Source organism: Ostrinia nubilalis, chromosome 7 (genome assembly GCF_963855985.1).
Source record: "Ostrinia nubilalis chromosome 7, ilOstNubi1.1, whole genome shotgun sequence".
NCBI classification, from domain to species: Eukaryota; Metazoa; Arthropoda; class Insecta; order Lepidoptera; family Crambidae; genus Ostrinia; species Ostrinia nubilalis.
The window spans coordinates 9,033,675-9,053,061 of NC_087094.1; the positions used below are offsets into that span (position 1 = coordinate 9,033,675).

General features: G+C 35.0%; 1 protein-coding gene across 4 annotated transcripts in view; it reads left to right on the forward strand.

Annotated features, from left to right (window-relative positions):
• LOC135073218 (bestrophin-4-like) overlaps positions 1–19,387 on the forward strand; it is a 40,326-nt gene that overhangs the window by 6,117 nt on the left and 14,822 nt on the right. For 2 of the 4 annotated variants that reach the window (XM_063967312.1, XM_063967313.1), the window contains exons 2-10: positions 6,212–6,322; positions 7,631–7,802; positions 11,824–12,026; positions 12,193–12,361; positions 12,445–12,690; positions 13,094–13,354; positions 16,300–16,540; positions 17,767–17,914; positions 18,818–18,900. In XM_063967312.1, coding sequence (XP_063823382.1) covers positions 6,212–6,322; positions 7,631–7,802; positions 11,824–12,026; positions 12,193–12,361; positions 12,445–12,690; positions 13,094–13,354; positions 16,300–16,540; positions 17,767–17,914; positions 18,818–18,900 — 1,634 coding nt within the window. The remainder of the gene's footprint in view (positions 1–6,211; positions 6,323–7,630; positions 7,803–11,823; positions 12,027–12,192; positions 12,362–12,444; positions 12,691–13,093; positions 13,355–16,299; positions 16,541–17,766; positions 17,915–18,817; positions 18,901–19,387) is intronic. The other 2 variants (XM_063967314.1, XM_063967316.1) reach the window with 2 other exon arrangements.

Here is a 19,387-nt window from a genome sequence, read left to right on the forward strand (position 1 = left end):
CACTTCCTCCAAATGATTTCATCTTCATGAATTGTAATTTCAGTTTAACTCAATCATCTATTTTATGTGTATGTATTTATTTATTATATATTTTATATATTATCTATGTATGTAGCATATTTGTTTTTGTTTTTCTTTCCTGCACTAGAAGTACCGCCAAACAAATTTCTTTTCTGCTCAACCCAAAGGTAAACTGGTCGAGAATGCTTTAGTGCATTAAGTTCGCCTTATTTACAAATTTATTTTGGCATAAAAGTTTAAATAAATAAATAAATTGAATTGAAATCAAGTTGTGTCGCTCGATCCTGTCGTGGTTTTTATTTTAGTGTTCCGTTCCCAAATAAGGGCGCCAATGGGATATAGGAATTAGGAGCTGTATCTCATGAACCAATGTTCATAAAAAGTGTATTTTCATTGTCCGATAGAACCTGTATCAAAAAATAAAGCATAGGTACCTCTAAGAATCATTTTTTTCCCTGAAAGTAAAAAGTGAATAAAAGTGTTACTGTGTTTTGTGCTTTCGTGCATTTGATCGGTTTTTGAAATCACCACACCTTATTGAACATGACTCTACAACTAATAATACAGCGATGTTTTGTTTAAACAATTGTTATTTTAATGAGAAACATAATAATGAACGTAATTTTGGACTTTGCATTAATACAACAAGCCAGATCACAAATCAAATTATAAGACGTTTGTGGCTTATTTAACTTTGCCAAACCTAAACCAAAATAGAAAAGCAAAATTCCCGTCAAAACTTTAATCTTCTCAGCTCAATCTTCTCAGCTCTACGCACTCACGTCAGCTCCGTTCCTCCAACAAGTCCGTTCTTTCCACCCCTCTTCACCGAACTGGTTTTCTCTCCGACTCCTTCCGTCTCCAGGCCATAAGGCTCTGGAACTCTCTGCCTGAAGAGACCAGGCAAGCGTCTAGTAAGTTTTCTTTTAAAAAATCTGTCCATAATCACTTCCTCCAAATGATTTCATCTTCATGAATTGTAATTTCAGTTTAACTCAATCATCTATTTTATGTGTATGTATTTATTTATTATATATTTTATATATTATCTATGTATGTAGCATATTTGTTTTTGTTTTTCTTTCCTGCACTAGAAGTACCGCCAAACAAATTTCTTTTCTGCTCAACCCAAAGGTAAACTGGTCGAGAATGCTTTAGTGCATTAAGTTCGCCTTATGTACAAATTTATTTTGGCATAAAAGTTTAAATAAATAAATAAATTGAATTGAAATCAAGTTGTGTCGCTCGATCCTGTCGTGGTTTTTATTTTAGTGTTCCGTTCCCAAATAAGGGCGCCAATGGGATATAGGAATTAGGAGCTGTATCTCATGAACCAATGTTCATAAAAAGTGTATTTTCATTGTCCGATAGAACCTGTATCAAAAAATAAAGCATAGGTACCTCTAAGAATCATTTTTTTCCCTGAAAGTAAAAAGTGAATAAAAGTGTTACTGTGTTTTGTGCTTTCGTGCATTTGATCGGTTTTTGAAATCACCACACCTTATTGAACATGACTCTACAACTAATAATACAGCGATGTTTTGTTTAAACAATTGTTATTTTAATGAGAAACATAACAATGAACGTAATTTTGGACTTTGCATTAATACAACAAGCCAGATCACAAATCAAATTATAAGACGTTTGTGGCTTATTTAACTTTGCCAAACCTAAACCAAAATAGAAAAGCAAAATTCCCGTCAAAACTTATTATCTTCAAACATATCTACTTATTGATTTAGATTTAATTAATGTAAATTAATGAGTGAACTGTTAATTTAACGTAAAATGTTTAAATAAAAGTAGATCAATGAAAACAAAAGCGTCAGTTGTAAAATAGGAGCTAAACAAAGGCCATTTGGCTAGCGCAGCAGCAGATCGATACGGCAGCATATAGCTGTTCCCAGCTACCGGATAGTTTTGTCTCATTCTACCTTTATTAGTGAAAAAAATGCATTATAGTATTCTTCGTAGTCAACTCGTTGGCATGCGAAAGAGATATTACTGCTATAAATGCTAATAATATCTCGTGAAATATATTTTAACAAGTGGTTAGATACTTTAAGAAAGTTGAAAAGGTTGGTTAATGTAGGTATATTTTCTAATTATTACACTGTTGAGGTACCTACGGAAGTGTTTATTTATTAGGATTATGATAAGGTTCGAAATAAACAATGTATTAGTGCACAAATGTAAATTAATATCCTTTTGCCGTGTAACAAATCGCTATGTATAAATAATAGTATTAAACGTTGATTTAATTAAAAAGCAATATGTATTGGATGAAATAGCTTAAAACCCTTTGTAAAAACAATGTGAAAATTCGTACAAAGGTTCAATGGCAGATAAAAATTCAAGGCCAAAACACTAATAAAAATACACATAGAAAAAATAAAACGGTTACAAAATTAAACAATATGTACGTAACTAATGCCCGTTTTGCATCATCAATCCCTATTTTTTAAGTGACCCCTTTGAAAACAAAATGCCTGTATGTATGTTACCATAGGAATTAGGAATCATTTAAAAATTAGGGATTGATGATGAAAACGGGCATAAGAAAACTAAAGGGCATCTATCGGATACCAAAAGTAACAAACAGAAATCCGGAAAATTATTAGTGGAGAAACAATCACGAAACAAGCGATGATGATGATTAATTGTTTTTTTTTGCAATGTTCAATTTATTTTCGGAAGTTCATTACTTTTTTTTGTTTTATTTATAGTTTCTAACAGTTTCTTGCTGTTCCGTTGTTGAGGTAAGTACCTATATGAGCTATTTCCGAATGATCCCCCTATACCTATGTGAGTATCACTACGTAATTTTAGCTTCGCACTCAGACTACTAATTTCGCTCTTTCGTCGTAGAGACATCTGTCTACTCTGTATCTAATACGTATACTTACCTTCATTAGCCGGCATTTATTTTTAGGATGACACAAAGCTCACAAGACTCACAGTAAATTCGTTGACTATGTAAAGATTCCAAGTAGGTACCTACCTATGTAACAAATCAAACAATGTCAATAAGGGGCTAGTCACTTCCTTCTCAGCCGGCCTATTCTGAGCATTAATTATAGCAGACTAAGGGAAGGTTAGTTTTTGTTACCTATAAGACCTATATTATTGTAAAACTTGGCCATCACTTTCATTGAACAATTTTGGATGTGTCAAGCTTCAAGATTTTCTTCTATTTGGCACAGTTGGTCGTTGAATTTTACTTACGGTCTTAAAAACGGACCTGATTGTCTGGAGTAGTAAATACAGGCTTTTGTAAACGCACAGTTCGACAGCTTTAAGGTGTATCCATATTGTGCCATAAATAGTCATCACTTTGTATGCGGGTCAAGAAGTAATTATTAATTACCATTGCGCATATTTTTCTGAAGTCTTATGGAATCAAAAGAGTCTATTAAGCAAGCAGTAGTTATCAGAGTCCAGTAGGGTTTCGACGTGTCCACGTCCGATTGGGCTCCAATGGTGTACTTGGTCGTTACCAGGCAAGAGGCATTAATTATTCAGTGGACCCTGCACTTATCCAACCCCACTCCCCCAGTCAAGAGTTCTTTGCACTATTCCATCATTTTAAAATCGATGATACAATGTCCCACTTTGTGTCCTTGTTCTACTTAGTTAAGTATTTTAGGAATAGTATGCATGTGTGAATTGATTGAAGGCTCTATTTTGTTTAAATTCGCAAATGATGTGTGCTTAAAGAGTGTTTCACTAGTCTCTACCTTGTCTTATCGATGTACTGCAGAATTTATCGCATAATCGTCTCGTAGTTCTTTATCAGTTTTTTTGTATTCTGTCAGTAAAATTAAATGAAACTTATGAGATCATGAAATGAAACTTATCTTTCCATTTTGCGCAGACTTTCTCTAAAAATAATTGATTTGATGTTGAGTCAACTTTGGAGGGCCTTTTTAGCTTGTCTATGATTATGTAAGTTCTTGATAGACCACAGCACAGTCATGTGTATGAATGACTGTGGTCTATCAAGAACATACATAAGGCAAAAACTTCAAATTTTTCTTTTTATCTAAGTTTGAATCTGATTCATTGCCTACTTTCGTTTTTAGTTTCTTTTCAAAGTTTAAAAGAACATCTGTTTCGTGTACATCTCATTCGTTATTATTAGAAAATCTTGCTTCTTTGCAATATAGATTTTGTTCCTATCGTGTGGATTCGTGTAGCAGATTCAAGGAATCTCTTTGTGACTGTAAATACGTTGCAAGTTTGCTCATCAAATTCAAACGTTGGCTGTACTTGTTAATTGATGTGAACAAAATGACTCACGTCAATGGTTACGCAAGTTGTCTTATGAAGTTTAGGAGTATTTCAATTCTGAAATGTTTATTAGGTTTAGTTTAAGTCTATTTTAATACCACGACTGTTTATTCCGTAACATCCTGTTTTTATTAACAAACTGTGTTTTACGGTTACTAACTCTAGTAAAAAGAAATTTAATTAAAACACTTGGTCAAAACCGATTTAAAACACAAATAGGTAGTTGTAAAACTAAAGAATAAATAATTAAACTTAGGTCTATTGCATCCTATAAAATAACTTTACACTTTACATAAAGGGTTGATATTGTTTGAGTACCTATTTACTTATTTATCAACTTCGTAGACTGTGTGTAATTTCTAAACTCAATTGTAAGTTATAAATAACTTGAAAAAATTAAATTGCCTAGGGCGGGAATCGAACCCACGCCACGACTGCTCTTCCGTCTGAGCTACTGCTTAGATACTGGATTCTAAACTCGTCATAGAAATAACGATTTACAAATTATTTTCGTTTATTTCGGACTTTGTTTAATGAACACACTCATTTACCTACCTAATACACATGAGTTAGTACCTACCTACTCAAAAATGGGAATCAATACAGAAAACTTGAAAATTAATGCTTGCACCAAAACCAAGGACCCCCAAGAATTCAAAAATTACAAAGCTCATAGATAAGAAGCAATTCCCTCCGCTAGGTAAATGAATTGACTCGCCCACTACCATTAAGTTCACCACTGAGACGCGCCGGTCGCGTAAATTACAAACCACGCCAAGCATGACGTCATATCCTGGCGAATCGCATGTCAGTCAGACCATGCTCACTTCCAAGTTTAATGACGTTATATTGTGCTATATTTGAATCATAGTTCACACTTAGTATGATTTACACCACTGTACTTTAATTAGATGATGTAAAAATATAGGGTGCATGACCATGTGAATCATATTCCTCTAGGAATTATCATTGCAAGAAGAAAGGTTTTAAAATGAGTAGTGGTGACAAATCACACATGGAAACACTCGATCTAGAATAGATCAACATAACTATACATACTATAAACAAATTACAAACCTACCATAGAATCGCGTGTATGGGGTGTTGTGTTGTGACACAGTAACAACAGCTGTTGGTAATTTATATCCTCTACCTCAGTTGCAAGGTCAATACTTAAATAATACCTATCTTTGTTGTACCTTATTGCAATAAAAAACTTGTCTACACTCTGCGTGCTCTTTCATAATTATTATCATCGGAAGACGAGATGTTCGCGATAAAAACTGTAATTTACTCATACAATGTATTACATTTATGTATAAATTCATTTTAAGCAGAAAGTTACGAGAAAGCGACTCGTTTCGTTCTGTTAACATTTTACAAAATCATTGTGAACTTAAAGTGACTAAACAAACGTCACAAAAATTGTTTAGTCACACACGTATGTTTGTTTTCTCACTTTACATTGTTTTTAAATATTTTATTACAGACTATACTGTTTTTAACCCACGACGAAAAAAACGACGCCGCGACGAGGTGTTTATTCATATTTTTCTTGGGTTTTTATTTAGTTTGGGATTTGATTTTAAAAGATTATTATTAAATATGAGAATGTGATATACATTCTCATATTTAATCAAAATCAGGATCAATGCAACATACTCGAGCCACTTCGCCATATTTGAGAATGACGTAAGCTTCACTCAAATGTGAGGTGATAAAACGGCTATTCGCATACTAAATAAGATTGTCATCAAATCAGTATGCGTAACACTTTATACAAGCACTGTTAAAAGTTTAATGTCCTGTAACATTGAAAAACTCACATAGTTGCGAAATTTTAGTGCTAACATGATTTCTATCTCCACAACGCTTGACTGTGATAATTTTCTTGTTTCAGATGGCGTGGAAGCATATACAAATTAGTATGGCTGGATCTTCTAATTTTCCTGCTCTTATATTATACTTTAAGCTTAACATACCGTCTTTTGTTAGACCCAGAGTCTAAAAGGTTTGTACCTTTTAAATTTCGTATAATTTTAAGCTGTACGACTTCATTGTTGATCCTTGCTCACATTATTCTAATTCTTGCTATACAGTGTGTCACGTTAAAGTGTACATATGGAAATAGATGAAACTAGACCTATTTTTATCGACAAAAAAGAGGTCAAAAAATTTTTGAGATTTTTTTTTTTAATTTTTTATAGAATTTTTTTTCTTCAAATTACTTATTGTAAAGAAAACGTAATAACTTTTAAACTAAGCGGTATATCCTGATAAAATAAAAACAGTAATAATGCTAAATAACAGGCAATACTAAAAAAATACATAAAATACACAAAAAATGCCAACAAATAATAAAAAAATATACTTTTTGAAAAAAATCTGCTTTTAAATTCGTATTTTTTTTGGTTATAAGATAAATTTCTCCAAAAAATGCCCCTATACCAGATGGTTTTTATTACTTTTTATTATTCTCTATCGTATTATCTTTGTAAAACCAAAAATTGCATGTCTCTATCTCTATCACAACATTTGCTATGATCGTTTGAACAAAGGCCTGCCACAACATTATTCTCCGCTACAGGTAGAGACAATTTTAATTTTAACTAAAATGCTTATTTTACTTCGAAATTTTTTGTTTTTATTTGAAATCTAACTTGTCTTTATCAAAATTACAAATCTAGAGCCATTTTCAGTTTCGTTGTTAACGAAGCGTTGAATGGCGCGCACGGAGAGGCTTAGTTCAAATGATCATTGCAAACGTTGTGATAGGGATAGAGACATGCGATTTTTGGTTTTACGAAGGTAATACGATAGAAAATAATACAAAGTAATAAAAACCACCGGTTATAGGGGCATTTTTTGGAGAAATTTATCAAATAACAAAAAAAAAACACGAATTTAAAAGCAGATTTTTTTTCAAAAAGTAACATTTTTTATTATTAAATAATAATAATAACAAATTTTGTTGGCCTTTTTTGTGTATTTTATGTATTTTTTTAGTATCGTCTGTTATTTAGCATTATTACTGTTTTTATTTTATCAGGATATACCGCTTAGTTTAAAAGTTATTACGTTTTCTTTACAATAAGTAATTTATAAAAAATTAAAAAAAAAAATCAAAAATTTTTTGACCTCTTTTTTGTCGATAAAAATAGGTCTAGTTTCATCTATTTTCATAATATGTAGGTACACTTTAACGTGACTCACACTGTATATTTTAGTAGCTTTGTAGACATAGAAAATCTTAGACAATTTGTTTTTAATTCGATCAATTAATGCATAATTATGTGACAATGGTTACGTTATTTTTCAGAATATTCGAAGGTGTGGTAAACTACTGCAGTTTCCACGGCAATGTAATTCCGCTGTCGTTTGTGTTGGGTTTCTATGTCACGGTAGTCATGAATCGATGGTGGGGGCAGTATACCACCATACCATGGCCGGACTCCATTGCCGTGTTTGTGTCTGCAAGTATTCACGGGCAGGTAAAATTAGGAATTGCACTTTATTTTATATTCATTCATGTATAGCGGGCTAGCGTGCCTACGTCTATGATAAATTCGTATTTATGCGTGGGTTGATTATATAATATTTCGATTCTTTTAAGGAAAAAGAAAGAACCGGTTTTTCTATGCGCGGATCGCGCTCTAAACATTCAATGAATTTCGTTCATCATGTCGTGACTGAATTTTCACGTACCTATTAGCATAAGAAATGATGTGCTATTTCCTACAGAAAATGCGAAATGTCTAAGGTTTTCTAAACATAGATAAGATAGACGGCTCGTCCTCATGTTGCAACGTGTTGTTCAGATAATTCAAACGGGTGTAGGTTACACAAATGCGTAATCATGCTCATTAAACTGTATTACTTGTTTGGATTATAATGTACATTACAGTATCTTTCATCGTTTTCTTTCCTCTTACTGTTTGAGGTCGAGTGTCGATGATTAATTACATGAGTAGGTACTTAAGCTTATCTAAAAAAAAATAAAGAGTGATCGATCAGACGTATCCGAGGATAGGTTACAAATACATGAATTATTAACCAGCATAATATTAGGCAGCACACTATTTAATTCAAGTGTATCAAAAATAATACTATGATTAACGTTTATAATTTTATTTATCTAATCACATTATCACCCATATAATTATTGGAATCGTGTGACGATGATAAGAACACAATGTCGCTGTTTTTGACTTTCTTGCGTTGTAGTCAAGATTATCCGTTATCAGCTAGTCCTTCCGCATGATGATAGTGAAGTGAATACTGATGAATGACCAAGCTTAGTTTACTTTTAGAGTTCCTTAATAAATACTCTGAAGAATGGTAATTACGGTAATTTGAATTCGTCTAATGAAATTGCTATTTTTTAATTTGGGTAGAAGGACAAAATAGAAAACTGCTTACCTTCACAAAGAGAAATACAAAGATTTTACCTGGTATTAGAGTAAATCTAACTTTAATAGAATTGTAATTACCACTTAAGCCCGAGGTGAACGTGCAGTTTACCTTTTTGCAATTTTATTATTTCAAGGTAGTAATATGTATTAAATGACAACTGAAATAACTAATTGATGTATTATACGACAGTAGATAAGTTAATATTTTTTATTTTCCTGTCACCTACCATTTCTTGAAAGTCCTTAATTATTGTCTCTTAGAATTTCCATCGTATGGTAACCCTAATCATTACTAAACATATTAATGTGACATAATAATTATGCGTATTTCACTCTGAAAAATGCATAGGTAATTTTGACCGTTTCGAGAAAAATAATCCGCACATTAATGAAGCAAAAAGTTTCATTTGATTGCTCCATTTGTGTAAAAATAAAGGCATTAAGTGCCATAGGCAAATGTATTGATGTGCCGTTCCCGAGAACGCTCTCTCAACTGAGAATATTCTCGGGAGCGTTCCCGGGAGCGTTCTCCTAAGTGAGAAAGGTTGAGAATCATGTTTATCAAATGGAAATAAACAAACTTTCTTAAGTAAAATGGTATTAAACTAAGTCAACAGATAAGTGTATATTAAACAATACACTCTATTTGCAGTGAAAGGCTATATTCTCAGTGTTCCCGAGAATATTCTCGGGAACTTTCTCGGCAATATTCTTGGCAACTGCACCTTTATTATATTTTATTTTTTTCGTCGTGAAATGTCGTTTTAATGATATGTAAGATGACAGAAATTTCTTTTTACACGTAATTAAATAATGTAACTGTCCATTTTTTCGTTTTTAACACGCTTTTATTAGGTCGTCGTGTATGTAACTAACTATGTAATGGAATCTTATAATCTGAATTACACGCACTTCTAAGTATTGTGTCATCATGAAACTTGGCAATTATATGTAGATTAGAAAATGACAATACAATATTGTGGTACCAGCTGGTCTGATGATGGGACTGGAAGGTGGCCAAAAGAACTCCTAAACGAAACGGCGGAATCACATCGAGTTTGGGTTCATTGGATGTCTTTTCGAGATCTTTAAGTGCTAGATAATGTTCAGGGTTCTAATGATGGAGTCAGGAGGTAGTCATAGGAACTCCTAAACCAGTGGTTCCTAACCGGTGGTCCGCGGACCACTGGTGGTCCCTGGAGGCATTCCAAGTGGTCCACGAAGTGCACTTGCACACCTTCGTCAAAACCACTTTTAACTGATTTTTGCAGTTAAACTGGTTTTGACCGATTATGAGGTGGTCCCTGACAAGACAGAAATTTGGTAAAATGGTCCCTCATGACTTAAAGGTTAAGAACCACTGTCCTAAACGAAACGGCGGAAACTCATCGAGTTTGGGTTCGTTGGATTTGTCTTTTCGAGCACTTTAATGCTAGATGATGTCCACGGTCCTGATGATTTTTGGCTTTTTAGTGCTGTTAGTAATTAAAAGCGTGTTATTAGTTTTTTAAACTATTCTTATTTGAAATTAAGGGCCTATGTCACAATCGCTTAGTAAGGGCCTGTTTCGCCACTTCTGGATAAGTTGTGGATAGCCTGTCTGACGGATCATTTGACAAATTTTTATAGAAAATAAATGCTAGCTAGATTGATCCGACACTTAGAAGAATGGAATAATGGTAATAATACTCCTCTTCAAAAAAGGTGACAAAACCTTATTGAAGAATTATAGACCCATTTCTCGTCTGAGCCATGTCTACAAGCTGTTTTCGATAGTCATTACGAATTGTCACGCTAGCAGGCTCGACAACTTTCAGCCCCCCGAACAAGCCAGTTTCCGAAAAGGCATTAGTAACTTCCATATACCATAATAATATACGCGGAAGATCAAGGAGTATAATCAGCCACTTTGCGTTTGTGAACTATGAGAAAGCCTTCGATTCGTTTCGGCAGTGCTTCAGTCTCTTCAACTGTGCCAAATTGACTATTGATACATTGAAGAGTTGAAAGGCTTGTACAAACACGCCACAGTGACAGTCCGTTTTAAGATCAGGACCCGAAACCTATCCAGTTGCAGCGAGGGGTGAGACAGGGAGACGTCATCACCACCGCCCTGGAAGATGTTTTCAAGCTTCTGGGCTGGAGCGGATTCAGCATAAATATCAACGGCGAGTACATCACCCAGACATCAGACGATATCGTTGTCATGGCTGAGATCGTGGAAGATCTAGGCACAATGCTCGATGGCCTCAACAGAGTCTCTCAACATGTGGGTCTCAAAATAAGCATGGACAAGATTTAAAAAACATGTCTAAAGACCGTGTTGCTGCACCCAATCCTCTGTAAGTTGGAGACTCTACACTCGAGGTTGTTGACAATAATGTAGGTATACCTGGGACAAACAGTCCAGTTAGGTAGGTCCAACTTCGAAAAAAAAAGTCAATCATCGAATCCAGCTCGGCTGGGCAGCCTTTGGGAAGCTTTACGATATTTTCTCCGTCGCGTCGCCACTCCGCTTTAAATCCACTTTGAATCCGCTTGCAATCCGCCAGGGTGGCAAGGGCCTTAAAACTCAGAGGCACACTGATGTTCAAATACCGTAGCCGAGTCCTAAAGCCGCGGTACGCGTTCGCCACGAAAAGAGTGAGCAAGACAGCAATATCTCACACGTTTCATGCCTTGTTTATAACGACTAGTCTTAACGCCCAGTTAATAAAACATCAAAACATTACAGATAATATCACATATAAACAACAAAATTAAAACCTAAACTAAAATGCATTCTGTCGAGAACACTGAGAATATTCCCGGGAGCGTTCTCGGTTCTCGAGAATATTCTCACTGGGAATATTGCCGGGAACGAGAACTTTCTCAGCGGCACATCTCTAGGCAAATGTTAACCACGGAAACAATTTACCCCCAGGGCATGGGTCACTACCCTACACATTGTAATAAAGATCTTACGATAAATTTAATTGAGTTCTAAGCTAGCTCGCACAAAAATCGAAAGACATAGTACAATCTTTGACTAGGTAGAGTATCTTTTAGTGTTGATTTGAATTTTTACAACTTAATAATGACCAACCCTCTTTACTTGCAGGACGAACGCGGTCGACTAATGAGACGCACGATCGTGCGTTACGTGTGCCTTTGCCTAACCATGGTGCTAACTATGATCTCGCCTCGAGTCAAAAAGAGATTTCCCACACTAAACAATTTAGTGGACGCGGGTCTTTTACTTGACAACGAAAAGACCATCCTTGAAAATCTCAACGATAAGTTTCCGAAACCATCAAAACACTGGTAAATAAAAAACGTATTATTCCAAGACTTGTGATAATATCGACTGTATAATTGATTAGATTCTTAGAATGTCATTGATATTTATAGAATGTACATAATTTTATGGATTGGCTGCTACATTGTGACTTTCTGAAAGACATATTTTTAGATTTGGTTATGATTTCAGGTTGCCAATAGTATGGGCGACCAGTATAGTGACGAGGGCCCGCAAAGAGGGTCGAATAAGAGATGACTTTGCAGTTAAAACTATTATAGACGAACTGAACAAGTTCAGAGGGCAAGCAGGCCTCTTGCTCAGCTACGACACGATTAGCGTGCCACTTGTATATACTCAGGTGTGTATATTATCCACAATTTTCCTCTCCCACATGTTTAGAACAACTAGATTTTCTTGTATGCAATATTTATTTTATTTCAGGTAGTTACCATAGCAGTTTACTCATATTTTATAACTTCTGCTTTGGGCAGTCAGTGGGTGGACAATAAATTGGAATCTCATTCCAGTACCAATATCAGTAATATAGATCTATATTTTCCAATATTTAACACCTTAGAATTCTTCTTCTACATGGGCTGGTTGAAAGTGGCGGAGTCCTTGATAAACCCGTTCGGAGAAGACGACGATGACTTTGAAGTCAACTGGTTGATTGACAGGGATTTACAGGTAAACCGGAGTTGACTTTATTTGATCTGACTCATCATGGACATCATTTTGTAAATATAATGATTCATAATTAAAATATTTGTTCTTCATACAGAAAACCGTAATGAAATGAGTAATGAAATGATTTGAACGTTTTAACTACAATCGAGTAAATTCTTTGAAATTTTTGGATTACCGACAAATTGGAGGTAAACTCTATCAACGTTGGTTAGTAAAACTAAGCACGAGTTGGATCTGATTAGTTATGAATGTAGTTTGTCATAAATAAATGTATGTACTTACTTAGTGGTAATTTTTGTTTACATGTCGTGGTTTTTAAATGTAAATAGAGTTCTAATCGACAGAAGTGGTACTGTGCCATTTTCCTTGTCACGTTTGCGTGAGTCGTGCAACTTGCCGGTAGGTGTCGTACATGATCGTGGACGAGATGCACCACGAGCACCCCGAGCTGATCCGGGACCAGTACTGGGACGAGGTGTTCCCGTCGGAACTGCCCTACACGATCGCGACGGAGAACCAACGCGAGGAACACCCGGAACCGTCGACGTCCCGCGTGTCGGTCCCGGTCCGACAACGCAGCATGGTCACCGTGGCGCCCTCCGCGCTCAAGATCGACGAGATGGTACCCTCCAACACCGTGAGTTACAAGTTCGCCCCGCCAGAGGTTAGACTCGTCCTATTCTAAGCATGCTGCACGCTCGGACTGTATGGAGCTTAGCAGTGTGGCGGTGTCGAGGGTTGCCAATGCCGATGCTGTGTTTCTCTTTACTATTCACAGTGAATTCGTCAAATATCCACCTATTTGTTTTAATTTCAGTATTTCTTTTTGTTTCTCAGTCGTCGTCCAATTATCGTAATTACTAGGAAGGCGTTTAAGCACTCGATAATTATACCTTATTTCATCTGTACCCAATTATGTACCTGTTAAGGAATGTTGGCAATGTTCATAATACGATGGACGTAATGAAGTTCAAGTACCAACGAGTGTTTAAAATGATTATCTTGTATCTTATCAAATATTTATTTTTATCTTATCTTTTGGTGACATGGATTTTACGAATTTTCAATGCAGGTAATGCGTTACATCATACCTGCTTAATTTTAGTTAGATCTTATCAAATCTCATTAAATACTTAATATTTTACACCTAATGTAGTGTAAGTTTATCTTATCTTTAATAATAATTAACTTCCTATTACTATTTCATGAACTTCCATCAATTTCATAATTAATTTCCTTACATGTCAGAAAAAATATGTCCACATTAGTATAAAAACTGTTGGCAGCCCTTTATATGCAACATGATTAATACGATATAATATGTGTATGATAACTAATTAAAGCCGAACGTAGACAGACAGTAAAACCTGTGGCATGGAATATATTTTTTATTTTATTTTGAATTATTTATGTTTTTTATTTTGTTACTTACTTTCTGTTCGGTTTTAGATCACTAATACACTAATTTTGATATTTTAATACCTACTTATAACAATTAATTTAAACTAATGAATTAATAGATAATTAATAATTTGTAGGTATCCTTGTACTTTTATAATTATGACTAATCCATAATTAATATTTATGTTACTTCTGTATTGTGCTTTGTGTTACTTTTCTTTTAATATTTTACTAATGTCTTTTCTCTTTAACAGTGTGATTGCCAAACATAATGTACTAACGCCTGTCGATGTTATATGTCGGTATTTGGTGTTTTATTGTTTTTGTTTATACAGTATCGACTTGTAAATGGGTAGTTCTACAAATCAGGGAATTTTACGGGGCTCAACTTGCAGCTCCTTAAATTACCAATTAATAGTTCTCGTTTTAGGGTATTAATAAAGTTTAACTCACATAGTACTTGGTCACTGAATTTCAACACGTTTTAATAAAAACATCCCAGACAAAAATGGCTTCAAATGGGAAAAATTCTCATTTCCCTGTGGGGTGACATTCCAGAATTCATGATGTAAATCACAATAAAAAATGTATAAAAATATAATTAGTCAAAAATAACATTGTATTGAAAGTAACCATTAGTGTATCTTTCATTTAACCTATATGGATTATGTTTGAATTCCCTATTTACATAATTTTTTGATTGCTGAACAAAGGCGACACGAATTAAGTATCACTTCCCTGCCACCTATAAACACGTTAAAATCTGTAACAAAACAAAGGGTAAGCCACGTTGTCGTTCTTATGTATTTAAGTATGCAGTTACGTTCGCCTAGTGAAACGTTTATTTCGCCCAAATCGTCAGTCAGTTAGACGCAGCTACGCTGTTATCATCGTCTGTCGTGTCTGGGCCAGACAACTTCTCACTCATCTGTTACGTATTTATAACAGTATTTTATATTATTTTAGGGCAATTATGAAACAATATTGTCAAACTCGCTTGCGTCCATTGAATGATAATATTAAATTTGATATGAAGTTTATATAATTCATGATTTTGGCAAAATACATCAAAAATCTCACTTCCCTGTGTATCATTTCCCTGGGTTTACGAAGAAAATGGAAAAGTTAATATCGACTAACCAGCAAAACTTACTGCCATATAAAGGCATTGTACAAATACACCAAGTGCAGGCAATTGCATACACTCCATTGAAACTGGATACTCCATTTTGACTTGCTTGACTCTATACAAACTTTTAGCTGTTTTTGCAGTAACGTGTGCGAGCACTTCCAAATAGGCATCGTAAAATATTCTTCCATGAAAGCAAATGTTGATGACGCTTAAACTGAATCTGAAACTGAGACCAGTAATGCCTGCAACACCAGTATTTTGATTCATCAGACTTGGTTGACCTTACGAGTGTACTGGGACTGAATGAACATTGATGATCCTAATGGTTAGCTGGAGATGCCGAAAATAGATACCTACTATCGAATTGTTTCCAGTCGAAGAAAAGCGTCGAGGAAAGAAGAGGAAGATAATAGAAGGAGATACGAACAGTAGGGAAAAGTCAAAGAGATCAGGTGACGGAAAAAGAAGCAACCTAAATGAGTTCCATGTTCAATTGATAGTGGACCTTTATGATGCACATAAAAGTATTTTTTATTATTTTTAGAATAAAGACTATAAACTTAAATGCATCTTTCAGGGCTGATTTTTCAATCGTCGGATAACTTTTAACTGAAGAATAAGTTTGGCACGTTGACAGTTTCAATATAGAAAATATGTCAAAGTGACAAGTTTATTCTTCAGTTAAAAGTTATCTGACGATTGAAAAATCGGCCCTCAGTTAAATTTTCACTATTCTGTATATGTTCTCACTTCCCTGTCCATCGAAAATAGAAAAACCGCTATAAAATCAATATTTATCATAATTTTGTCTGGCCCGTTAAAAATTGGATATGTTGTAGTATATTCTCGGTCTTTAGTCACTGTTTATACTGATTACTAACAAAAACTGGAGATTCATTTTATGGTCCTAAATAATTCCACCGTGAGTAGAACTACCCAAATACTAAAGTCCATTTTCATTACGTTTATTTTCCTCGTAACAATTAAAATTGTAAATATTTTCAATCCAGTCTCTATAAATGTTGTGAAAGTAATATTTTATGAATTTATTAATATTCTAAATGTGATTTGTACAGCAACTTCAAATGAACGATGACGCGCAATCGGGTATACACTTTATAGTGTCTCGAGGCAGCAAGCGAGGCAAGAAGGAAGACAGAAACTCCATGGGCATGGGGTCTTCCAACTCCATGGTGTCGCTGCAGCAAACACCCATGACGCGCAACAATTCCGTCACGTCCATGCTCAAGAGACTGTTCTCCAAGGAAGACCAGAGAACAGGCACTACTCCCCCGGTGGCCTCACAAACAGATGGTGGTACGTATATCTATTACATTTCGTGAAATGGCGCTTATGGCCAGAACATAAGACTAAAGAATGGTTTAGTTTGATGTGCCGTCATTTGTTAGTAGGTACGTGATTAATTAACAAGGAAATTGTAAAAAAAGTTACCTTGGTTTTGTTCCTCTCACTATGCAAAAAATCTAAACCTATGCCGGTTGCAATACAGCGGCTATGCGCAATGCGCATGGCCCATAACGAATCACGAAATCATCATCCATAACAAATGTCCTTAGCCTATGCCCAATTATTAACGGATGAACTGATATCTTGTGCGTAGTCCATACATATTATATAGGTACCTTCTAATGTAATAAAAATGATAATAGAAACAGAACTAGTTGACCTTGGGTATCTAGTTAATATTGTAAAAAATAATTCCCCAATCAGGAGGTAAGTAGGTAGCTGTTAAAAATAGAACTAGTTGGCCTCCGGTAATGTAAGGAAAAAATTTGCGAATTTTCAATCAACTAAGTTATTTGAATGAGTAGGGTGACCAGGTTTTTTAATCGATTTCAGGACGAGTTAGCGCGAAGCCAGGCAGTTACTTTTAGAATTTTTTAAAAGGAAGGAATCAAATATCAACATTTTAAGTAACTTGTCAGTAAATTAAGCCAAATAATGCTGTAACAGATGTATTACCAACTACTGATATAAAATCGAAATTTTAAATAATAACAGTCAATAACTGGGTATTGGGTTATCATTTTATGCAGATTTCTTAAGAGTAACGTTAGCCGGTTACGCGGTATTATCTCATATAACTGGCGACGGCGATTAACCAAATGGGAATGAGTCACGCTCCATCACCATAATAGCCGCCTACTATTGTTCTCAAATGTACGTGTAATTATAACAGGAAACTAAATAACTGTCATAAAAAAGCCTTCGATTGTTGTAGTTTAACTAGAATCTTAAACGAAGATTTTATAGTTCTAGGTTGAGATCCAATATTTACTTTTAATGCTATTAAACGTTCTTCTAGTAACAGTTTAATTTATACAGTTTCTGAAACGCCTGAACGAATTAACTTGACATGACGATTTATTCACGTCCGGCTGCTGCATAGAGCTCTGTACGCGAGTATTTTTCATTACGCTTGTTAGTTCACAGAAGATCGCACACAGATAATAAAACGCGAGTGCAAATTGCAAAGTATGTCAGCTATTTCATTGCGCTAATTGTTGCTGATATGATTGCAGGAACTCGTTTCACGATATCTGCAAGTAATGCTTCGCTGAACAAGCCCACCACGGCTGGCGGCGGCAGCATGAAGATAGCCAACGAGGTGATTGAAGAAGTGGACGAGCAAGCCACCATCACAAGCATGGGGAAACGACCTGAGAACAGGTACCTAATTCAAATCATCATCATTTCAGCCATAGGACGTCCACTGCTGAACATAGGCCTCCCCCAATAATTTCCGATTGGTAGCGGCCTTCGTCCAGCGCCTTCCTGCTACCTTAAAGGTCTGCCATCATAAAGTTTATGATGTCGTCGGCCTAATTGGAATGAATATAATTAATACGATAGTAATTTATCGATGTGGTAGGTAGACCTATTTCTACATGGAAATTCATATTTGTTTTTTTTTTAATGGAGTTACGAAATTACTTAGATTTCACAATACAGTGTTTTCAACTCGGTGTGAAATCGCCTGCATTAAACGCGAGTAAATGAAAAAAGATGGAATATCAATCCTACTTGTCAGAAAAAATAAACAGCGAAGATTTTAGTTATTGCATCAGTATTCGCGGCGCTGCTCTGCCAATCAATTTGCGGCTGTGATGTTAATTGCACTGCGCACGCACAGTAAGTATAAAAAGCTAAATTATAGACAAGTATAGTTTTTAGGTAGGGGACGGCTGTGGTGATGTTATGTCTTTTAAAATGTCCGATTTTGCAACAGAAAATTTTGTCTGCTGTGCCGTTGACTGTACAAAACATGTAGTAGTTAGGAATGTTTTTGTAGTCAATAGCACACCAACAACCACAACAGGAAAATGTATATTTGTGTCATTGTAAGCAATCCATTTTAATAAATCGGGTAGATGTTATAATGATGACAGCTTGTTGTGAAATCCTGCAAGGTCATAAACAAGTATTGTAAGAAATTCTGGTTTAAAAAGTCTGATAACAGGGTCTACAACCCCACACGATAAGATGACCAAAATATTGCAAGATCGAGAGGCAAAGTAAAGAACAAGTATTTATCTAAATCGTATTTCAATCATCTACTTTTCTATGTTTCAGACCAACAGCGATGAGTTTGTTCTCTCCACCGGCCCCGAGTGAGCCCGTAGATGTTCCATCCAAAATAGCTAATCATACCACAAGTAAGTATAGGTTTTTAGTAAACAAGTGGAAACCTTGTTGACATAAAGGCGGCAACAAAAAAAAAAAAGATTGGAAAATGAAGTTGCGTTAGATGACTTCGAGGACTAGCAAAATATTACCCCATTTAATTATGGAAAAGATTCAGTGTGAATACCTTACGATCACGTAATGAAGTAGGTACTAGGTAAGTCAAAAAGTAGTCCCGGAAAGTAGTCGTAAAACACACACTAGCTACCTACTGTTTAACATAAATAACGTGATTCATTCTATTATTTTGTAACACATCGCTAAGCTCATTTTATTTATCATTATGAATAAACAGTAATTATTTTCACTATCTATGTACTGCCTACTTGTAATATCGCACACCTAGATCTAAACTGAGACAACTCAAAAATTGCCAATTTTGACTTATGCTTGTATTCAAATACTCGGTTATCATACGCATCTTTCCAACATAACAGGTTTAATAAAGCCTTGATCCAT